We start from the raw sequence: 19,387 nt of genomic DNA, 5'->3' as shown, positions 1-19,387 counted from the left end.
AATGAAAGTTTGTTGTTGATAAGTATCAAAAGAAAGAAACTGAACAGTGTTTTTGCAGTGCGCTTTAGGTGTGTCACCGCATCCAGTGTGTCATACTTTGTCAAATGTAAGTTATACCTTTTATGTTGCGGTGGCACTGAGATCAATGTCGGTATTATTTCCATTATTTTTATTTTTATTTTTTTGACAATGCCAGAAAATAATACTGCTGTTATGCCTGATAACCAATATTTGCCAATATTATATGTCAGCACCATAAAAAACAACGTAAAAAAATGACCACACTACGGACATTACTTCTCTGATTCAGTTCAATACGCCTTTGGTTTCTGTCATCTTCTCAGAAAAGTATTATTACGGCTGGAATTAGTGCATCAGATCATATTTAGATATTGAGAATGCTTAATTTTTCCCCCTAGAAGAAAATTATAACCTTGAAAAACTTCTCTATCTCCCCTTCCATATGAACAGTTTCTTCTCAATTAAATGTCTCTATAAGATTAGAGTTAGGGCAAAAATGCTTTGGATCAACTTTGTTACAAGTTAGAGAATATGAATCCGCTCAGATTGTTCTGGACCAGTATAAAATTGACATGTTGTTGGAACTGGAGTTTGACATAAGCCTTTACGCATCTCTTAATAGCCGCTCGACTCTATTGGAGAGCAAATGACAACCAACCTAGAGATTCCTCATTTGATCTGTGTTTTCTTAAGAGGAAGCAGTGGGACCCAAGGACAGAAAATGTTTTTCAGATACCGTTATAGCTACTATTCCCCTTTATTCGATAGTAATTTATTTTAATTGTAAAGCACATTGCTTTTCTGTTGCACAGACATGAAGTCGTACAAAAAAAACCCTCACAAAAAACACAGAACAATGTTGTAGCAGCAAATTCAGGAGCCAAGGTGAGCCAGTGAGTAAACAGGAATGTCAGGAATGCGTTGAAGAAACTCTTAAGTCAGAGGGAGAGAAATCAGACCAGGTCAGCGATGGTCGGAGCCGGACTGGGGGAGAGCAGATTTATGAGCAGCCGGGCCCAGAGGCAGACTTTGGAAAATACTCACCTCTGGCACCTCTGTTTGACCTCCATCCACAACGTTGAGGACAGGGAGACAAATTTAACAAATTTCTCTAATGGTTTATTTCTTCTTTGGATGAAATTCTCCTCCAAATACCCGTATTTTTCCTTTAAAGATTAGTTTTTGATATTAAGTTGGGCTGTCCAATATCTGGAATATCAAATGCTGTGGTTGGATAAACCAAAGAGACCAGACACTGATCGACAGTATTGATCATGATAATTGTCCTCCATTAAATTACTAAAACTCATTGAGATTTTCATTTATTTCGTAACGATCATAAAATTAATTGTGTGTGTGTGTGTGTGTGTGTGTGTGTGTGTGTGTGTGTGTGTGTGTGTGTTTTTTAAAGGTTTTATGTGATCGGCCAAAGCAAAATGAAACATTTCTGTGAAGAGGATGGAAAATTATACATATTTTATTCAAAATAAAACAATAAAAATTACCTCCTTTACCATGAGACAGTGGTTCACACCTGCTCTTTTTCATCACATCCTGATAAAACTACTAGAAATGTCTCATTCTTCAGCTCTTCTCACTTGAAAGGACACGGCAATAACTTTGAATTCGGGAAAACCTGGACTTTTCATGCCCCCCACCCCCAAGAAATCTTTACAGAATCAGATTCCCCCTCCAGAAATTTCCGTGTCTCTGGGCGGCGCAATAAACAACATCAAGCTGTGGAGCAATTTGTAACGGTAGAACTTTCCTACAGCCTCGGCAGGAGCGACTTCTGTGTCTGCGCTCCCCGATTTGGATATCATGATCTCATCGTTGTGTGACTGAGTCGCCTCTCTGATCTCATGGGTGTGTTGGAGGGTATTTTTGAAGAGTCAAGCACTCACACTAGGAGTGGTAGGGCATCTGATACGAGTGCATCAGGCGAAGCGTCTTTGACTTCCCAAGTTGTTTAATGCTTGAAATGTGAACCTGACCACTTTGGAAAGGCATACTGTCACACTGATGAAAGCAGTTTGTCCCTTTGCTCAGTTGGTGGTGGAATATTTTTTTAAAATCATTCATGGTAACGAGTGAAAAAGGTTCCAGTTTTGGTTTCTTATACTAATTTGTAAAATCTTTTTGGCAGGTCAGTCAAGTGGAACAGTAAGTTCACTTCAGGAATGTCTTTTTAAATCCACGAAATAAGATAGGAGGTTTTTAAAATATTCCCCCCCCACCCCCTTTTTTTTTGTTGGTTTATTCACCAACAGAGACTTGAAGCTCCCATCGCTGCTGCTTTGAAAAGTCCTGTTGCACAGACATTGCACAAGTGAAGATAATTTCCTGAGGGGAAAATGTCTCATGAACATTAATTTGAGGTTGTAGAATTTGAGCAGTTTTGACAAATGTTCTCTTTTCTGCTTTTTAAGACTTTGATTGTCAGGAAATGTGGAACACTTCCTTAATCCCCAAGCAATTAAAGAAATATGTATTTAGGGGCTCAAACAATCATTTGAGAAAAGTTCACCGCCTGATAAACACCGAACGGTTACGTTATGTCCCTGAAGAGAAAATAAGATCAGAACAGAAAGAATACAGCGTCTGGAGCAGAAATGTGTCGGAAACTGTCTATGTGTGGGGGTTAAGATTTCCCTTTAGTCCACAAAAGCTTCACACAAAAGCAATTTCTTTGGAAATGTGACTGTATAATTCTTGTGGATTTTTCCCCAACCACCAGGGGGCTCTTTAGCAGGAAGTGATTCAGTAACAGATTGCACAATTTTTGTACCAGCTGAAGGAGGCCAACCGTATTAGAGCGATTCAACCGTTGATGCAGATTAGATTTCTTAAAAAAGTCAATATTATTCATTTGTTTGCTCGTCTCCAATACCTAAAATACCAATGGCACAACCAAAATCAATGGAGAGGAGCGAATCAAGAGCACAGAATTCAAATATTTTGACTCACTAGTTTCCTCAGACGTGGACTCGGCGCCTAATGCTCATGCACGAGCCAAAGTGGTGTGGCTTGAATTGCAGCAATTCACAGTAGGCCAAAATCTTCAAGACTATTGCTACTTTAACTTTCTGATGGGAAATCTCTGATGGGATCTGCAAAAGGCAGTTGAAACGGCACAGAAAACCAGGAACATCAATGAACTGGCAGCTTCAGAAGTTGGTGATTAGTTATGAATCAGCAGAAAAGTGCTCTACTAAGTACTAAACATGTTAGTCCTGAAGAGTTTGAATCATTTTGAGGTTGTAGTTCTCATTAGAAGGGGCATTTTGTGCTAATTTGAGAGAAACCAATTGTAATATCACTTACAAAGAGCTTTTTAAATTATGCTTGTTGTCTAGTTTGTATCCTTCCAAATATACCCAATTTGCAGATAACATTGGATCATTTTAGGCGCCACTGTAATTCACAAAGGGCTTCAAAAACAGAGAGCTGCACATCAGACCAAAAAATTGTCTTACAAATTTGCAGCTATCCTTTGTACCTCGTCTGTCACATTTTATTTTATTTTATTTTATTTTTTACACCTAAAAGAAATGACTTCAAATCGTCCCAAGGATTCTTCAACGTTTATAATAATGATAACATAATACCATAATAATATAATGATGCTGCAGCCGAGATTCTCTGCCAGTCTGACAAAGGGTCACTTTAAATCGACTTATGGTTAACTTAGGAACTACTTCCTTTTTATTTTCAGAAATACACAGAGTGTCAAGGTTAAAGCAGTGACCTTGAGATCTGGATGTTACGATAACGGCGTAGACAGATGCAGCGACTTGATAGTGCTTTGCTGGACAGGCCTCACTTTGACATGAAATATTGTGGCATTTTAATATCACAAGATTATGTGGCAGGTTCAGGTCCCCCTGTTTATGATTACATATTATTCCAACAGACAGCGACTTACAATCTGTGGCTAATGCACATCACAGTTAGCTGTAGGTAGCATGTCGCCTCATTGTGCAGAAAGGTTTGGGCAGACCGAAGGCACGGGACGCAAAACAAAGTCCCAACTTTGCGCACCTTGCAAAAAAAAAAAAAAAAATCTTTAATTTTTTTCATGTTGAAAATAGAAAATGCAAGCAGAAAGCTTGATGATATATCACTTAAAACACAGGATTGTGATTTCTACCTCAGAATAGAGTTCTCTGCTGCCTCTTCACCGCAGCGCACAGAGACAGTTACCAGTTTTCTTCAATGCAAACACAAGACTGCTTTCTATGTGGAAATTTCTCCCTGAGAAAACTGGGAGTTGTTTGGGTTCACATGCGCACCAGGGAGAAATGTCGCTCTGCATTCCGTCCAAAATCTGATCACTTTTATTGGTTGACAAAATGCCTGATGGGGTCTAGAGCGAGTGTCTGGTTTCCTCTGATTACTGCGCAGGAAGTGGGAAGTGTAAGGTCTGACCGAAGCGTTAGTATGTCGGAGAAAATGTGAAATCCTTCCCGACGTGCGTGAGCGACGTGACTGCCCCACGTGTTAACTCGTGGCGATGTGGTGCCAAGTGGAAAAACGAACGTGTTTAGGATGTGACGCAAAAGCTTGTCAGACCTTTTCTTCGTTCTGGAGTTATTTAACTCAATCAGGTGTGTTTAATTATTGTCACTATGAATGACTCTCTCCAACAGATTTGGGGAAGATTTATGATTGCCTACAGTAAAAGGTGATATTCTATAAACAAAGAAACACAAACCAGTTGCTTCACCGCGCCGGGCCTCCCGTCCCTGGCCTGTGTCCTGTCTGTCCCGAGTCCCGTCTGAGGATCGCATGGCCTCAGCCTCCACCTGCTCCGCCAGTGTGACCTGTCTGTCAGCGGCGCACAGACACACACTCACTGCAGAGATATGAGCTGAGCTAAGGCTCCGGGGGCCACTCTGAGCCTGATGCAAGCCCTCACACACAAGACTGTATACTTAGTGATAAACTAACACGATACACTTACACTTAAAGCGTCCGGTGCTGACACACTCGACAGCCACGACGCTTTTCTGCGTGTGTGTTTGCAGAGTGATCTGTACGTGCATGGTGCGTTGCAAACGTATTCATACTTGATTTTTTTTTCTACGTTTTTTGTGATTTGAGAAGTTGCTATAATTCATTTTTGTCAGATTGGATACATTTTTATGCAGCATTTATACCCCTTAAATTTTTCTTTTCCCCCCATTTAATTTTGTGACCAATTTCATAAAATTGTACTGACACTTTTATGACCAAAGTATTAGTACAAAATACTGATACTCTGTACTGATGTGATACACCAGTACAAAGTATAACACAATTATCAAATATTAGAGAAAATATTAGATAGCCTTCAAATACATTTACAAGTAGAAATCGGAGAAGTGTGGTGTGGATTAGTATGCCAAAAGAAAATATCCCTGCACATCCCCATTATGAAACATGGTGGAGGCGTTTTATGCTGTGGGTTTGTTTATCTGCAGTACTGATAGCTACACATAACCTATGGTAATACTGATGGAGCTGAAGAAAGAGCAATAATGAAAGAAAAATTTATTTCGCACATAGGATGTTCACCTTTCACCAAACAGACTAACACATAATACTGCTTAAGAACATTATTATGTATTAACCATCAAAGTCCTTGTGTCAATTGAAGGAGAATTTGTGGCAAGTCTGGGAAAAATGTCAAGCAAAACTTCTACAAAGTATTAACTCAGGGAGGCTGAACGGAAATGCACACCACAATTTATGAGTTTGATTTGTTTAAAGCAAATTGATATTGAAAAGCCATGCATCCTTTTCTGTTCATTCTATCACTTAAAGTCTCAGTAGAGTACGCTGAAGTTTGTGGTTGAAATGTGTAAAAGTTCAATGGGTATGAATACTTGATGCAAGGCAGTGTATAACTTTACATGAGGAAACACTGTCTCATTATAGACACTCAGAAGTGTGATAAGGCATGCATTTGGTCTATTCTATTGTACTATTTCTATAAATATGTGCACAGAAATAAGCTGCATGTGCAGCACATCGGATTTTGCTGGAGACTGTTATCCAGCTAATAATGACAGGATTTTCCATCATGTTCTTTTACATGTTGTTTTCATTTTTTAATACCTCATTATTATTTATTCATTTTAACATTTTGTTTAAGGTTTAAAATACGAATTTAACGGAAAGAGGAGACCGATTCTGTAGCTAAAATGTTGAGGGAAAAACTTTTCTGTTGTTTCGACAGGGCGGAACGAGTTGATAGCGAGGTACATCAAACTTCGCACAGGGAAGACACGGACCAGGAAGCAGGTGAGTTTCTCTCCGAGTGCCATTTGCTGCAGCCTGCTATTTTTGAACGGCTGCAGAAAATCCTGTTGAGTGATGCACCGACACCCCGTGGAAACCCCACCACCCGCCGCCGCTCCGCCACCACCACCCACCTCCTGGCCAGAGAGCCAGAGTTGATGATTGATTTAGGGCCGGGGCCCAATGCACAGATGCTATAGGATCAGGTGTCGGTGTTGTTTCTTCAGCACCTCGTGGATCTGGTGCTTGTTAGACGGGAAGAAGATGCTGGGGAATACTGTGATTTAGATGGAGGAGGGAAGCGGGAAGGCGAGGAATTCGGAACGTTGTCTTACTTTCTGAATTATTCATATGGAAGGACTGATTTATGGGACGGTGATTGATGTGTTACGAAGTCATCTGACCACATTAGACTGGGAATGAATGGAGATGAGAAGCCAGTAAGAGTCAGAAAAGGATTCAAACTAGATAATAAACCCGATGAGGGCGTAGAGGGACACCTACTGGTTTGTAACCAGTTAAAGGTCTGTCTGCATGTTTTAGTTCAGCTGTTAGTTAGTTGAAGCTTTATTTCACCAGGCAAAGCATTATTTACAATAATAACATTTTTATTCTTCAATTACATAGTATAAAAAACAATATTTACCTTTGGAACACATAGCTCCTCTTTCCTGATTTTAATCCACTTTAATTTTATGAACAAGTGTTTTTTTATTATTATTATTTCAGATTGAGGCTCTCTGTGTATTTTAGGGAATGAGCTGCATCATTCTTGAGAATGTGTGAAATATCTACATTTTGTTCAGATCATAATTCTGTTACATTTTTAACATGTTTTGAACAAAAGCAAAAATTTAAACTAGAGTGATGTCGTTAATGACTGTGTGGAGCATTTCTGATTAGCGAACTGCAAAATATTAGAAAAACAATTTAAATATTTTCAAAATGTCATTAATTATTAGACAAGGTGACGTCACATTGTGTGTCTTTGAGAAGAAATGCTGTTGTTAAGGAGTCTCTCACTGTCATATTAAAACAAAGAGAAAATAATTCAATTATGTAATAAACTAAATTAGTCCAGTTAGTAGAGCTTAGCTGCACTAAGCGCTTCACGTGTTTATTCTAGATCCTACATCGAAGTCCAGCTCTTTGTTGTAGAAGCCAGAAGGGTATTTTGCAGAATCTTATGTTGAATAAACCAGGCAAATAAGGAAAATAGCTAAATTACATCTTCTTTGCAGACAACGTCTACACCAAAGAGTGTTGTGGTAGCATTTTGTTGAAATCTGTTCACTAATTGAAAAACAGTATTAGACCAATTCTGGTCTCTGTGCATCTTTAATTTGAATTTAATGTTAATTCCCTTTGTGTGAGGTTCTGCTTCACTTTGTGCCGTATGTCGTTGTCTTTGTCTTCCAGGTATCCAGTCACATCCAGGTTCTTGCCCGACGGAAGGCCAGGGAGATCCAGGTGAAGCTCAAGGTACGCTACGTGAGTCAACTTTTATTTGCTTTTCATCTATTTTTTCCACTTTAATACCTCAAAACTATTAGAAAACACATTTCCCTCTACGGTTTACCAAGAGCTCACACATCCCTGCCTCTTCAGTACCTTCTCAGTTTGCATTACTCATTCGCATACGCTTACATGCTCACAGTCACAACAGGCAACGCGCCTCTCCTTCACCTTGGACGCCCGCCACCAGGGTTCAGCTGGCAGGGCTCTGCACCAGTCACAGGGTTGGCCCCAGCGGCCGGCCTTTTTAAATACGCCTTTAGTGTAACTGAGATCCCTGCCACATGTAACCCCCATATTTCAGCTATGCCCTTGTGTTCGCCAATTCTGGGAACAAGAATGCACCGTGTGGCCTTGCCCATTTGGGCAGGGTGGCAGGCGCTCACAGCCCGCTGCGGTTTGGAAACTGCTGAAGGAGGAGATTTGAAAACTCAAAGGTTTTGTCTCCAGTTTGTCCGTCGTCTTTAATGTTTGTGATGGTATGAGTATTTTACGGTTTCGGTGCCAGAACTGACATATCATCCTGATGCCTGCCTTGACTTCCAGTACGACCTCTGGTTGTCATCGCTGGCTTGCTCCTGCCAAAGCAATAAACTTAACTCTTGACCCAAAGGCCCTCCACGGTAATATTACCTTCTGTCCACCTCTTCGCCTGGCAGGAACTCAGATGATGCAAGGTGGCCTTAGTCTCTCATTTCCCTTTTTAGGGCAGCGCTTGTGTTAGAAAGAGGACTGATGTTTACTCAAAGTTAGGCTGATGAGAGCTGTTCTGTAGTCTGTTTGTCTTATACTGAACTGTTTGTCCATCTCTACAGGATCAGGCTGCCAAAGACAAAGCCCTCCAGAGCATGGCCACCATGTCCTCTGCTCAGATCATCTCACCCACAGCCTTCCAGAACAAGATGGCTCTCCAGGGTCTCTCGAGACCAGCTTATCCTACTGCTGGTGGAGTAAGTCTTAAATCACACAGCGAAGTTGGATTTATTTATGCATTTTTGGACAGTAAATACATAAATGTTTTCATCCAGATGACGCTTCCTATCTTGAGAGATTTTCAGATTTTTTATTTTAATGCAGACATGCTTTGTAGGAATTTGTGTGGACTATGTTTTAGATTTATTTTAACGCAAAGGTGCGCATCCTTTGGATATTTCTACATTTTGTCACAATACATGCTACAGTGTATTTTATTGTGGCTTATCAACAAACCAACTTAACCCTTCCAGCTGCGATCCAGCCAAATTTGCAGTACCTTAATTCCGCCACCCGTAGAACTGTGTGAAAAATTCCAGTGGTTTCTGAAAGGAGAGATGTTGCGCTTTCCAGGTAATATCGGGTTATTACGGTAATTTTACTCCCGTTGTAGCAGGGAGTGAAATCTGACGAAACACTTTTAAATCGACGGTAAATTGCGAAAATAACTCGACAGATGTTGAAAGTTCCAATTGTTATGGATAAATGGGCAAATATATATCAACTCACAAGACATTTAAAGAATTGCGTACAATTAAAATAAGCAAAAATATCCAGGCGGAGATTTTAAACTTAAGTCATAAAGGAGTAAAGAAGCTTATAACTGTGAAGTGGGAGTACATGCTTCAACACCTGTTAAAATCTTAAAAGAGGCTTTTATTCTGAAAACCACTCATTAAAATCCAACGCAACTAACTGCCTTCTGAAGTTGCTCAATTAGTAAAAAGTCCCCCTGTTTATAATTTAAAGTCTATAACACAACGTTCCCTTTGTAAAGCATGGTGTTGGCATCATCATGCAATGGGTATACATTTATACACACACAAAATGACTTGACAGCATTATAGTAAAGTTAAGTCAAGCTTATTTGCACAACACATTTCAGCAACAATGGCAGCTCAACGTACTTTACACCATAAAAACATCATATAGTAACCAATTGTGAAAGAAGCAGTAAACATTGCATTTTCTCAAATGCTTCCATCGACATTGTCAAGCAAATATACATCAAATATGTCTATATTTAACATGTTTGTCAAATAGAATAATGTAATTTACATCACTTTCAAAAGCAGATTAACCACAGTGACTTCAGAATAATCACTTTTGAAGTTTCAAATTTTTTTTTCTCTTATTTATTTTTTTCCCCAGTTCTGGCACGGGACAATTCCAGCTCAGACAGGAGGCCATGAGGAGTAAGTATCCGTATTTTTTGCCATCCATCAGTGGTTTGTCATTAACTCAGTAGTCACCAGATAGATTTCAGTCAGGAAAAATAATTTCTGAGCAAATCAAAACGCATCAGTGCTGTTAGAAACAGAGGCCCTCAGCAGCCTGGCTCTCGGTGCACCAGGCTGCTCCTCGCGGTCACTCAGTCCAATTAGTGAGTACATGAGACGGGGTTGTGGGGCCGAGAAGCAGCATAACATGCCTCTCCTCCTCTTGTCTGTCTCTCCCTCCCAGCATTAAGCCCTTCTCCCAGCAGAGTTATGCCATGCAGGCGTCAGGCCCGACCCCGATAACAGGTGGGTGCGCCTTCTCTCCTCCGCTGCGTTGAAAGACGCCCGTCATGTCACAGAGAAACAGGACGACTCGGCTCCGTTTGTGCACAGCTCTAAAAAATGCCTCCGGTTTTTATGTCTTCACGAGTTCTGGTTTCGTCCCATTCAAGCAGCACATTTGCACACTCACTGTTTTCCAGGTTATGAGAGCACAGCAGGACTGTCCATGTCTCCCGGCGCCCCCCCTTGGCAAGGCAGAAGTATTGCCAGCTCCAGGCTGCGGATGCTGGAGTTTTCCGCCTTCCTGGAGCAACCTCAGGACTCGGAGACTGTGAGTTCAGCTGCCTTCATCAGTCTGCAGCTTTGTGGAAAGTATCTCAGGTGTTCTAAGGCAAAAAGTCACTAAAATAAATTTAAAAACTGAGCTGAGTAAGATTTTACTAATATATTAATGTGATTTTAGAGCTCAGATCTGAATTAAAATTGCACAGTTTTAATTAAGCAGGGTAGTTTTTAATATATGATGGTTTGCAAAAACAACTTTGTTTTGCCAGTGTGTCGTCTGTTTGTCTTTATGCCATTCTACAATTCTCGGTCTAGAGTTTTTTCTATTTAAAGTAAATTCTCAAATCCACATTGTCTCAATTTTTATTAAAAGTAAACACATAGCGCTCTCCACTCTTAATGTGACCCCTGGTAAAATTGTGAAAAGAGCCTAAAAAGGACATGCTCCATCCTTGTGAAGTGTTAAAAACATTAGAAGGGTTATGAATGAGTCCAGCATATGTATGGATAATAAATAAATAAATAGATATGAGTTGTTCTTTTTCTGTGAAATTATGGTATCGCAATACGTAATGGAGAAAAGGAGAACAGACATTACTTCCTTTACCGAAGTCACAATGCGTTAGAGTCCCAAAGACTTGGTAATTTAGAACATGGCTGTTGTTCAGCGAACTGGGATTATTGACCTCTAATATGTTTATTTTCTCTCCAGTTCAACAAGCACTTGTTTGTGCACATCGGACAGTCCAACCCCAGCTACAGCGACGCCTACCTGGAGTCCGTGGACATCCGGCAGATCTACGACAAGTTCCCCGAGAAGAAAGGGGGCCTGAAAGATCTGTTTGACAAAGGGCCACACAACGCTTTCTTTCTCGTCAAATTCTGGGTAAAGTCCTTTCTGACATCTGTTTCAGCTGCTTTATCGGCATCCGGACCAAATCCGTCTAGTTTTTAAATGCTGCGTCCTCAGTCGTGTTCTCTGTCATGCAGAAGTCGAAAATTTCCTACATCATCGTCTAATCCTCCCCAAGTCATGGGGGTAAAGTGAGCATACTCTTGTTAATGTTTTGTAGCACCTGTTGGCTGTTAATGGTCTTGCGGTGTTAACTGTGTTGAGACAGCTTAAGCATTGGAGTTAAAGGCCTTAAGTTCGATTTAGGGCCAGAAAGGATGGAAAGTCACCACTCCTGTGACCTTATTGGTGGGTTATCTGCAATCAGAGCGAGCATTGCTGTGCAGAGAGCTTCTTCCATTACTGCATTTGTATATGTCTATGATGTGTGCGTGTGTGTGTGTGTGTGTGTGTGTGTGTGTGTGTGTGTGTGTGTGTGTGTGTGTGTGTGCGTGTGTGTGTGTGTGTGTGTGTGTGTGTGTGTGTGTGTGTGTGTGTGTGTGTGTGTGTGACAGCAGCCTTGGCGAGAGTGGCAGGCCTGATCTTTCAGCAGGAGAAATGTGATCCCAGACACCTGTCTCTGCACTATTAGCCTGAATCCAATGCTCGTGACCCCCCACACTCCTACCCCCAAGATCCTTATTTATAGATACTCCCCTTACACACACACGCACACGCAACCATGCACAGATGTCCATGCAACGCTCTTAAATCACGGTTAGAGACAGTGACACTTTGAAAGTGTTAAGAGAGTAAAGAATGATGACAATATGAGGGATACAGAGAGACGGCAGACAATCCAGGAAGACAAGGTGAACATCGTCCACTTCTGATGTCCACTGTATGTGTTTACATCCATAGGGCATTTCATTCACTGTTTGTGCTGGAAATAAGGAACAAATAATGAAAAATTAATCCTCATGTTAATCACTTTTCTGTGCTGATCTGTGCATATGTTTCAAATCCTTTTCCAACTCAGTCCCAGAAGATGATTAATGATCCGTCTTCTGTTCATATCCACCAGATTTTTATTTAAAATCTCCTTGAGCCTCAAATGGTTTAAAAAGCCCTGGACTGCAGCAAGGTCTCCAGAGACTTTGTAAAAGAAATTTAATCCCACAGCATCACACGTCCTCCACCGTCCTTAACATGGGGCTTGAGGTGCATTTTTACGTATTCATAACTTATGAATATAAAATAATTTATTTTATAACTTATTTCACTGTCTGCAAATTGAAGAGATGGTTTTAGCTTGGCAGCACACTTACAGAAACACTCTTAATTTGTCTCGTTTTGTGAACATAAAACCAGGGTAGGAATTTTAAAGAATCAGGTTCTAAATGTAAAACTATGACACACTGTTCAGATACGTGTTTTTTCTGAAAATACGTACAACCTGCATTGTTTAGTCCACAGCATTCATGGGTGTTCCTGAAGTGTAAAGTATTTTTAAGGACAAAAGAAGAGTGTGTGTGTTTGTGTGTGTGTGTGTGTGTGTGTGTGTGTGTGTGTGTGTGTGTGTGTGTGTGTGTGTGTGTGCGTGTGTGTGTGTGTGTGTGCAGCGTCACAGATTAATGAGACTCATGAGTGTCTTACGTGAGTCAACATGCTTATCGTTCCCCGTTTCTAAAAAACATTTACTCAGATGCACGAGTTGCTTTTTAAGGTAGTCAGAAATATGTGGAAATATACGTGGGAGAAACCCAGAGATGCACTGATCAAAATTTGGGACCAATTTTCAATCTCCGCTTTTATTACTTAAACACTGGTCTCTGCGCGTTATCTTCAGAAAAGGTTGAATCTTTCTGTTATCTGCTTTTCGTTTTATTTTAAATGGCTTTTCTGCGCTTCCATTTTGAAACACCTCACTGATCCTGACTTTCTTCCTCCTTCAGAAATCGTTTCCAAACTAGAGTGTTGTTGTTTTCAGTACAACTAGGTGCAGTAGTGTGTGTTATTACTAATCACATAATAAATAAGATTTTTACATTTTCTGAATCACCAGTCACTGGCCAACTCCAGTCAAGCGGAAAATTAGCTAATTTTGATCGCTAGCACAGATCGTAGCATCTGCATAGAAAAACTAATTCTCTGTGGTTTTATCTAAATAGTTGGAGGTCCTGACAGATTAGAGGTAGAGACAACAATGTAGTTTCTCTATAAATTATAGGTTGAGGCTTGTATGTTTTAAATTTGAGGTTCATTACTAGCAGAAAAAAATGTCGGGCTAGTCGGTCGCAGCCGTTCAGGACGCAGTACAGCGAAAAGGTCAAGTTCAAAGTGCCGCCCCGCTTCTCACTCCAGCAGATAGGAGTGTATTTGTGGCATTACCCTTCTTGCATGCTTGACGTCCACATTATTTATTGTAAAGAGATAAAAGACATTGGTGAGTGGCACTGCGCCCTCTCCATTCCTTGGACAGAGCAGCTGGTGGACCCATGGCATTTGATTTGGGGGTTACAGGAGGAAGGGGATGACTAACCGTGCCATATATCATAACAAAAAGCAGAATGAGACAGCAATAAAGAAGAGGTACAAATAGGGATGCAGACAGCGCAAACAAGAGTTGGGGGATCACAGCAGAAATTCTGGGTGGCGTGTAACCAACGAGACATCCGTCCGTGAAATATTACTCTCTCGGTTGGTGTCAGAGCCTGGTGGAGTCGACGGTTGCGACATCTGCAGTTCGGCGCGCGAGATGAAAACAAGGCGCGTAACACTTTGTGCCCTCGGTTTGCTCGACTCGCCGTTTCTCAAGGTGATCGTCCGGTCCTCAAGGCATCCGTGACAAAAACACACAAACACAACTAAGCAGTTGTGGAGGGGAAAGAAAAGCAAGATTTCTTACTGAAATCCTTGACACACCCCAAAAATGTGATTAAAAAAAAAAACATTATAAAAGATGTGAAAACCTTTTTCATTGTGCCGCTGCCAGGAGGCAGGTCATGACTGTGGGGGTTGTGAGGGTGGGGGTGTGCCGAGGTGCAGGTTGGCATGGGGACAGTGACAGGCGACTGACCCACCTCCAAAGCTATGGTATTCTAGATTGAATTTCCTGCAGACCCTCCTGTCGGCCATCGGCTGCCCGGCTCCTCTCCCCTTCAGCGCCCGTGGCCCTGTCCTAACGGATTGTCTCACGCCTTTGAAGTGCAGGGGGAATCTGATTTGAACCGGCTCGGCTAAATTGTTACACAGCCAGCCAGCCCACCGTGATCTAATCAGCCAATTGCACGCTGATGATTGTAATTGGATGAATTCCCTCGCTGGCTGTTAGGGAAGCAGAGGACGGCGGTTTGGGGAGGGCCACTGGGCCCCAGGGATGAAGACAAATAGAGAAATTACATGAGCTAGGGATGAAGACAAACGGGGTGATGAAGAGATGAGGGGAGGCTGAGCGGTGTCTCAATGGCCCATTAGAGGACAAGAGCCCGTCAGGGGGAAAAGGTAAAACAGGCCAGCTGTCTGACAGAGGAGATGGCACCTCAGTCTGATTTGTAATCTGATTATACCTGCCTCATTTCAAAGCTGCACCACTGGGCCAATCTGCTTCGACCCGAGCAGCATGGAACATGACCGTCGTCTTCCTTTGAGCTCAACTCAAGGGAACATTTTGTCCAAGAAGATCATGAATTGTAAGCACAAAAGGAGGAATACAGTATAAATATTTACTAAAAGAAAACTTGGCAAGTCCGTTACCTTTTACATCCGATGCCACAGGCTGGGTCTTTTTCTAAGCAAGAAATTGGTCTAGTCAAAGCACACGTTGTTATTTAGATTATCTATGTAGCTACACATTTTTTCTACCAGTCCTAACATGGGGGGGAAAAACAGCTAAGTTTACCATAAGATAAGGATGGACCAAAAAATTTGAGCTGATATCGATATTTAGTACTGATATGCCTGCGGCTAATAACCAATGATTACAGATATTATATATATTAAATATATTTCACTTCCATTTCGACACCTTGAAAGAAACAACCACAACGCTGACTTCACTACTTTGTCTCTGCTTTCTCAGTAAAGATCCCGAGCAAGACGTTGACTTTATTTGAATAATTTTCCTTTCTCTTCACAGCTATCTGCAACTTTATATTGGCTGATCACATAAAATCTCCTAAAAATACATTTAAATTTCCTATTTTATTTTGGCAAAATGCAGACAAACTACAAGGTACTACGTGACATTTTTTTAGCTTGTTGTGGATTTTTGGGCCATATTCTGCTTTAAAAGCTCAGCCAGTTCATCAGGCACACGTACAGCTTTTCTGTTTCCTTACTTATGCACATCAGTGAGGGAAAACTTTAAAATTAGCAAAACAAATCAGTGCAACAAAAGATTCTAAGATAAACGAAAACAAAGCTACGACTTGTTGCCACTGCTGCAGCATTCACAGTAAATTGAAATAGAATTTTAGATGGACAAATTTGAGCTGTTGGCAGGGTAGATGCACTACGTAGTAGACTCTGAATTCATTTAGTGAAGCGTGTTTTTGTGTGTCTTCCCTCAAGGCGGACCTCAGCGTAAACCTGCAGGACGACAGCAGCTTCTTCTACGGCGTGTCCAGCCAGTACGAAAGTTCTGAGAACATGATCATCACCTCGTCCACCAAGGTTTGCTCTTTTGGCAAGCAGGTGGTGGAGAAAGTGGAGGTAAGACAGTGGAAACGTATCAAGAATCTCTCTTTCGTCTGCAACATCAAAGGGACAGGCCCGTCCTCTCCCTGAGTGAATAACCGCTGCTGGTTCAGATGGATTCCAGTCAGGTTGTCTCTGATCTGCGGTCTGGAAACTGACTCATAAAATCTCCCCAATCTGACTAAGTTCTATATTTCCAGTAGGCCAAACGGAGTCGCTGCTCCGCCCCCATGCAGTGCTGATGGATTGTACAATATTAACACACACACGCACACACATACTCCATATTTTCTGGTTGAGACATCTGCCTCAGAAGGCCACACGTGGTTATATTTAATGGTTTCATTATTTGATTACAGTTGTCACGAGAAATGTGTTTAATGTCAAATCCGGCATGCAATACGCTGCATTAGATATATTGCATTACTCACATTACGGCTCATCCCATAGATCCACTGTATCCATTTAAGTGGAGCATATATCCTTGTGTTTTTTTTTTTTTTGTTTTTTTTTTATTTCGTAGGTGGGGATATTTTTAACCCTTTCCTGGGTTTTTAGTTCACATTTCCTTGTTTATCTTCACAGACGGAGTTCGCTCGCTTTGAGAACGGACGATACGTGTTTCGGATCCACCGATCCCCGCTGTGTGAATACATGATCAATTTTATCCACAAGCTCAAACATCTGCCTGAGAAATACATGATGAACAGCGTGCTGGAAAACTTCACTATCCTACAGGTACTTACAGAAATGTGTGATGGGTTCTGATATGTGGGAAAGCAAATAAATTTTAATGCGTTTTGGCCTTTCATCTACACAAAAACGATTCTTTGTGAAAACTCACACCAAAGTGTAATACGAGAAAACTCTGGATGTGTCCCATGTGTACAAAATACATTTTTTTAACTACCTGGCGGAAATATTTGTTTTTAACAACATACATGTCTCCAGGCACGTTGCCAACATACGATTGCGTATTTTAAAAAGATTACTGCTTATCATTTTCTCCAACTTTATTGCGTTGCTTTTCGTGTTTTTTTTTTTTCTTCTTTTTTGAAGAGACCCACAGCAAAGAGTGTCGTCATTGTTTCTAAACCCCAGTAAACTTCTATATATTTCAATTGGATTTTATTTGAAAAGCGTGGCATGCATTTGCGTTTCCCCCGTTTGTTTGCTCATCATTTCATGCAGTCAGCTCGACTCTCCTGAATGAGCCGCTGTGCTCCTCAGACAACAGGCACTGAGGGGAAAGTGCGCCGAGTGGAGTGTATCACCACGACAAGAGTTATTATCAGCAGCAACGTTCAAAGAATTTTGTATTCTTTCTGTTGACGGCCGCATTCCTGACAAACGAGCCTGCGGACAATAGCCACATTGAGCCCACGCCGACGACCACAGGGCAGCATTGAGACATTATGTGTCTCAATGGGCTGATTTAGTTCAGTTTAACCAACAGCTCATAATCCCATAAAGACAGCAGATACATGCAGCACAATGCATAGTGCCTCTTGTGACAAGTGTTGCATTCACAAGTCAACAGAAAACAATGAGTGGCTGAAGCTGTGCGCTTGTGTTGTGACTGTAGCGTTGCCATGGCGTTGTCATGGTTCTCCAAAATGCTATAGGCAAATATTAGCATATATATATATATACACACAAGATTTCTGTGCCATATTAAAAAAGTCTGGAAATTGTAAAACTTAATTTTAATAATTTTTTACCAGAATTCTGTGATCAACTTCTGCTCCATTTCTATAGGGTTAGTCTGACTTTTCAGGAAGAACTACTTCTCAAGACTACGACATTTTTTTTTTATCTTCCTGCAACATCAAGGCATCTGTGTAATATGCATCAGTGTTACAAACCGTTATTTGGTAAATTCATTGATCAGTGTGATCTTTGAGTAGCGGATAAAAAACTCATTGAACCCAAAACAAATTCATTCAAAACAGAAAACCAGGTCGATTTCACTGCTTTTTCTCCTGGAGATGCTCTTATATCAGGATGGTAAACTCAACCTGTGGTGCCTGAAAGGGTCTGGTAAACTAAGCACTGAAACTTTCATATTGTTTTACTAACAATACAAGTATATAATTGATCACAAACTGCATATTAAAGAATCTGTGGTTAGTGAAGGATAATACAGTCCCGACCTTTCAAGTACAAATTTTCAAGTCAACATCACCGCCATCTTATTTAATAATTTGTGGTAAATATTTTGCTCTCTAATATTCAGAATTTCTTAAAAACTGCTGGAAAAGGTTTTATTTCCAGCAGTTCCTATGAAATTCATACAATTTCAACAGAAATGTTATGAAATTTCTGTTGTATCTTTTTAAATTCTTCATTGTAAACTTCCTAAAAGTACATGATTTGTACTGTATGTTCACATTGTTACCCCTCTGAATAACAGAGGAAGAATAAATTCCCACTTAATAATGTATAACTTTCAACATCTAAAGGTAATTCATAAGCAGAAATAAAGGAATGCCAGTGTAATGTCATGGATGGATGGGGATGCAGAATTTACCAACTATGTGAGATAAATCCATAAATATCTGGACCTGTGTGTGTGTGTTTTTTTTCTAGGTGGTGACAAACAAGGACACTCTGGAGACCCTGCTGTGCATAGCTTACGTCTTTGAAGTGTCCACCAGCGAGCATGGCGCGCAGCATCATATTTACAGGCTAGTCAAAGACTGACAAGAGTCGCACTGTTGGAACTTGCCAACTCTTAGACCCTTTTGTAGCGAGAGTTAAGCAACGACAACGCACCAAAAAAAAAACAACAAAAAAAAAACAAAAGCCGCAGAGCTTAAAGCTGGAATCTGACAAGTTGTTTGGGAACTCGGAAAAACACTGGTTGCGTCAGCGTGCGCAGGAACACTACTACTGCTGAAGAAGACGATGAACTGCGGAAGCTGAAAGGCTGTGAAAAAGTGAGGAGGACCATCCTACACTGTGGTCTCGATACCAAAGGAGCCAAACGCGGCCGACACAAGCTGCATGAGAGAGTTGACGTTGGCGGTATTCTTCATTGTGTTTAACTAGAGCTTGTTTTAAATGTAGATTCTTTTACCGACGTGCATGTGGAGGGGGTGTGGAGTTGAACTGCCTCAGGGTGCCATCTAGTGACTTGAATTAATATTGCAAAAGAAGAAAAAGTAGATTCAAGATCCCTCTTTTTGCACATCCACGGATCATAACTGATGGTGCCAATATTTTACAGCATTTCAGCGATCATGTACAGAATCACATTCATCTCTTAACAAAGTTAGGG

The 19,387-nt window shown here is 40.9% G+C and overlaps 1 protein-coding gene across 2 annotated transcripts in view; it reads left to right on the top strand.

Moving 5' to 3' along the window:
• Positions 1-18,951, top strand: part of tead4 (TEA domain transcription factor 4) — a 34,151-nt gene extending 15,200 nt beyond the window's left edge. Inside the window, exons 3-12 of one of the 2 annotated variants that reach the window (XM_008432759.2) lie at positions 6,242-6,306; positions 7,723-7,794; positions 8,634-8,768; positions 9,943-9,986; positions 10,255-10,316; positions 10,493-10,623; positions 11,290-11,463; positions 15,982-16,122; positions 16,693-16,845; positions 18,697-18,951. In XM_008432759.2, the coding sequence (XP_008430981.1) occupies positions 6,242-6,306; positions 7,723-7,794; positions 8,634-8,768; positions 9,943-9,986; positions 10,255-10,316; positions 10,493-10,623; positions 11,290-11,463; positions 15,982-16,122; positions 16,693-16,845; positions 18,697-18,810 (1,091 nt within the window). In that variant the 3' untranslated portion in view covers positions 18,811-18,951. The remainder of the gene's footprint in view (positions 1-6,241; positions 6,307-7,722; positions 7,795-8,633; positions 8,769-9,942; positions 9,987-10,254; positions 10,317-10,492; positions 10,624-11,289; positions 11,464-15,981; positions 16,123-16,692; positions 16,846-18,696) is intronic. The other variant, XM_081607837.1, reaches the window with a different exon arrangement.
• The last annotated feature ends 436 nt before the right edge of the window (positions 18,952-19,387 follow it).

The sequence above is a fragment of the Poecilia reticulata genome, chromosome 6, assembly GCF_904066995.2.
Source record: "Poecilia reticulata chromosome 6, P_reticulata-male-v2, whole genome shotgun sequence".
In the NCBI taxonomy this organism is placed as follows: domain Eukaryota; kingdom Metazoa; phylum Chordata; class Actinopteri; order Cyprinodontiformes; family Poeciliidae; genus Poecilia; species Poecilia reticulata.
The sequence above is the reverse complement of the archived record's forward strand: the minus strand, read 5'-3'. Positions and strand labels throughout refer to the sequence as shown.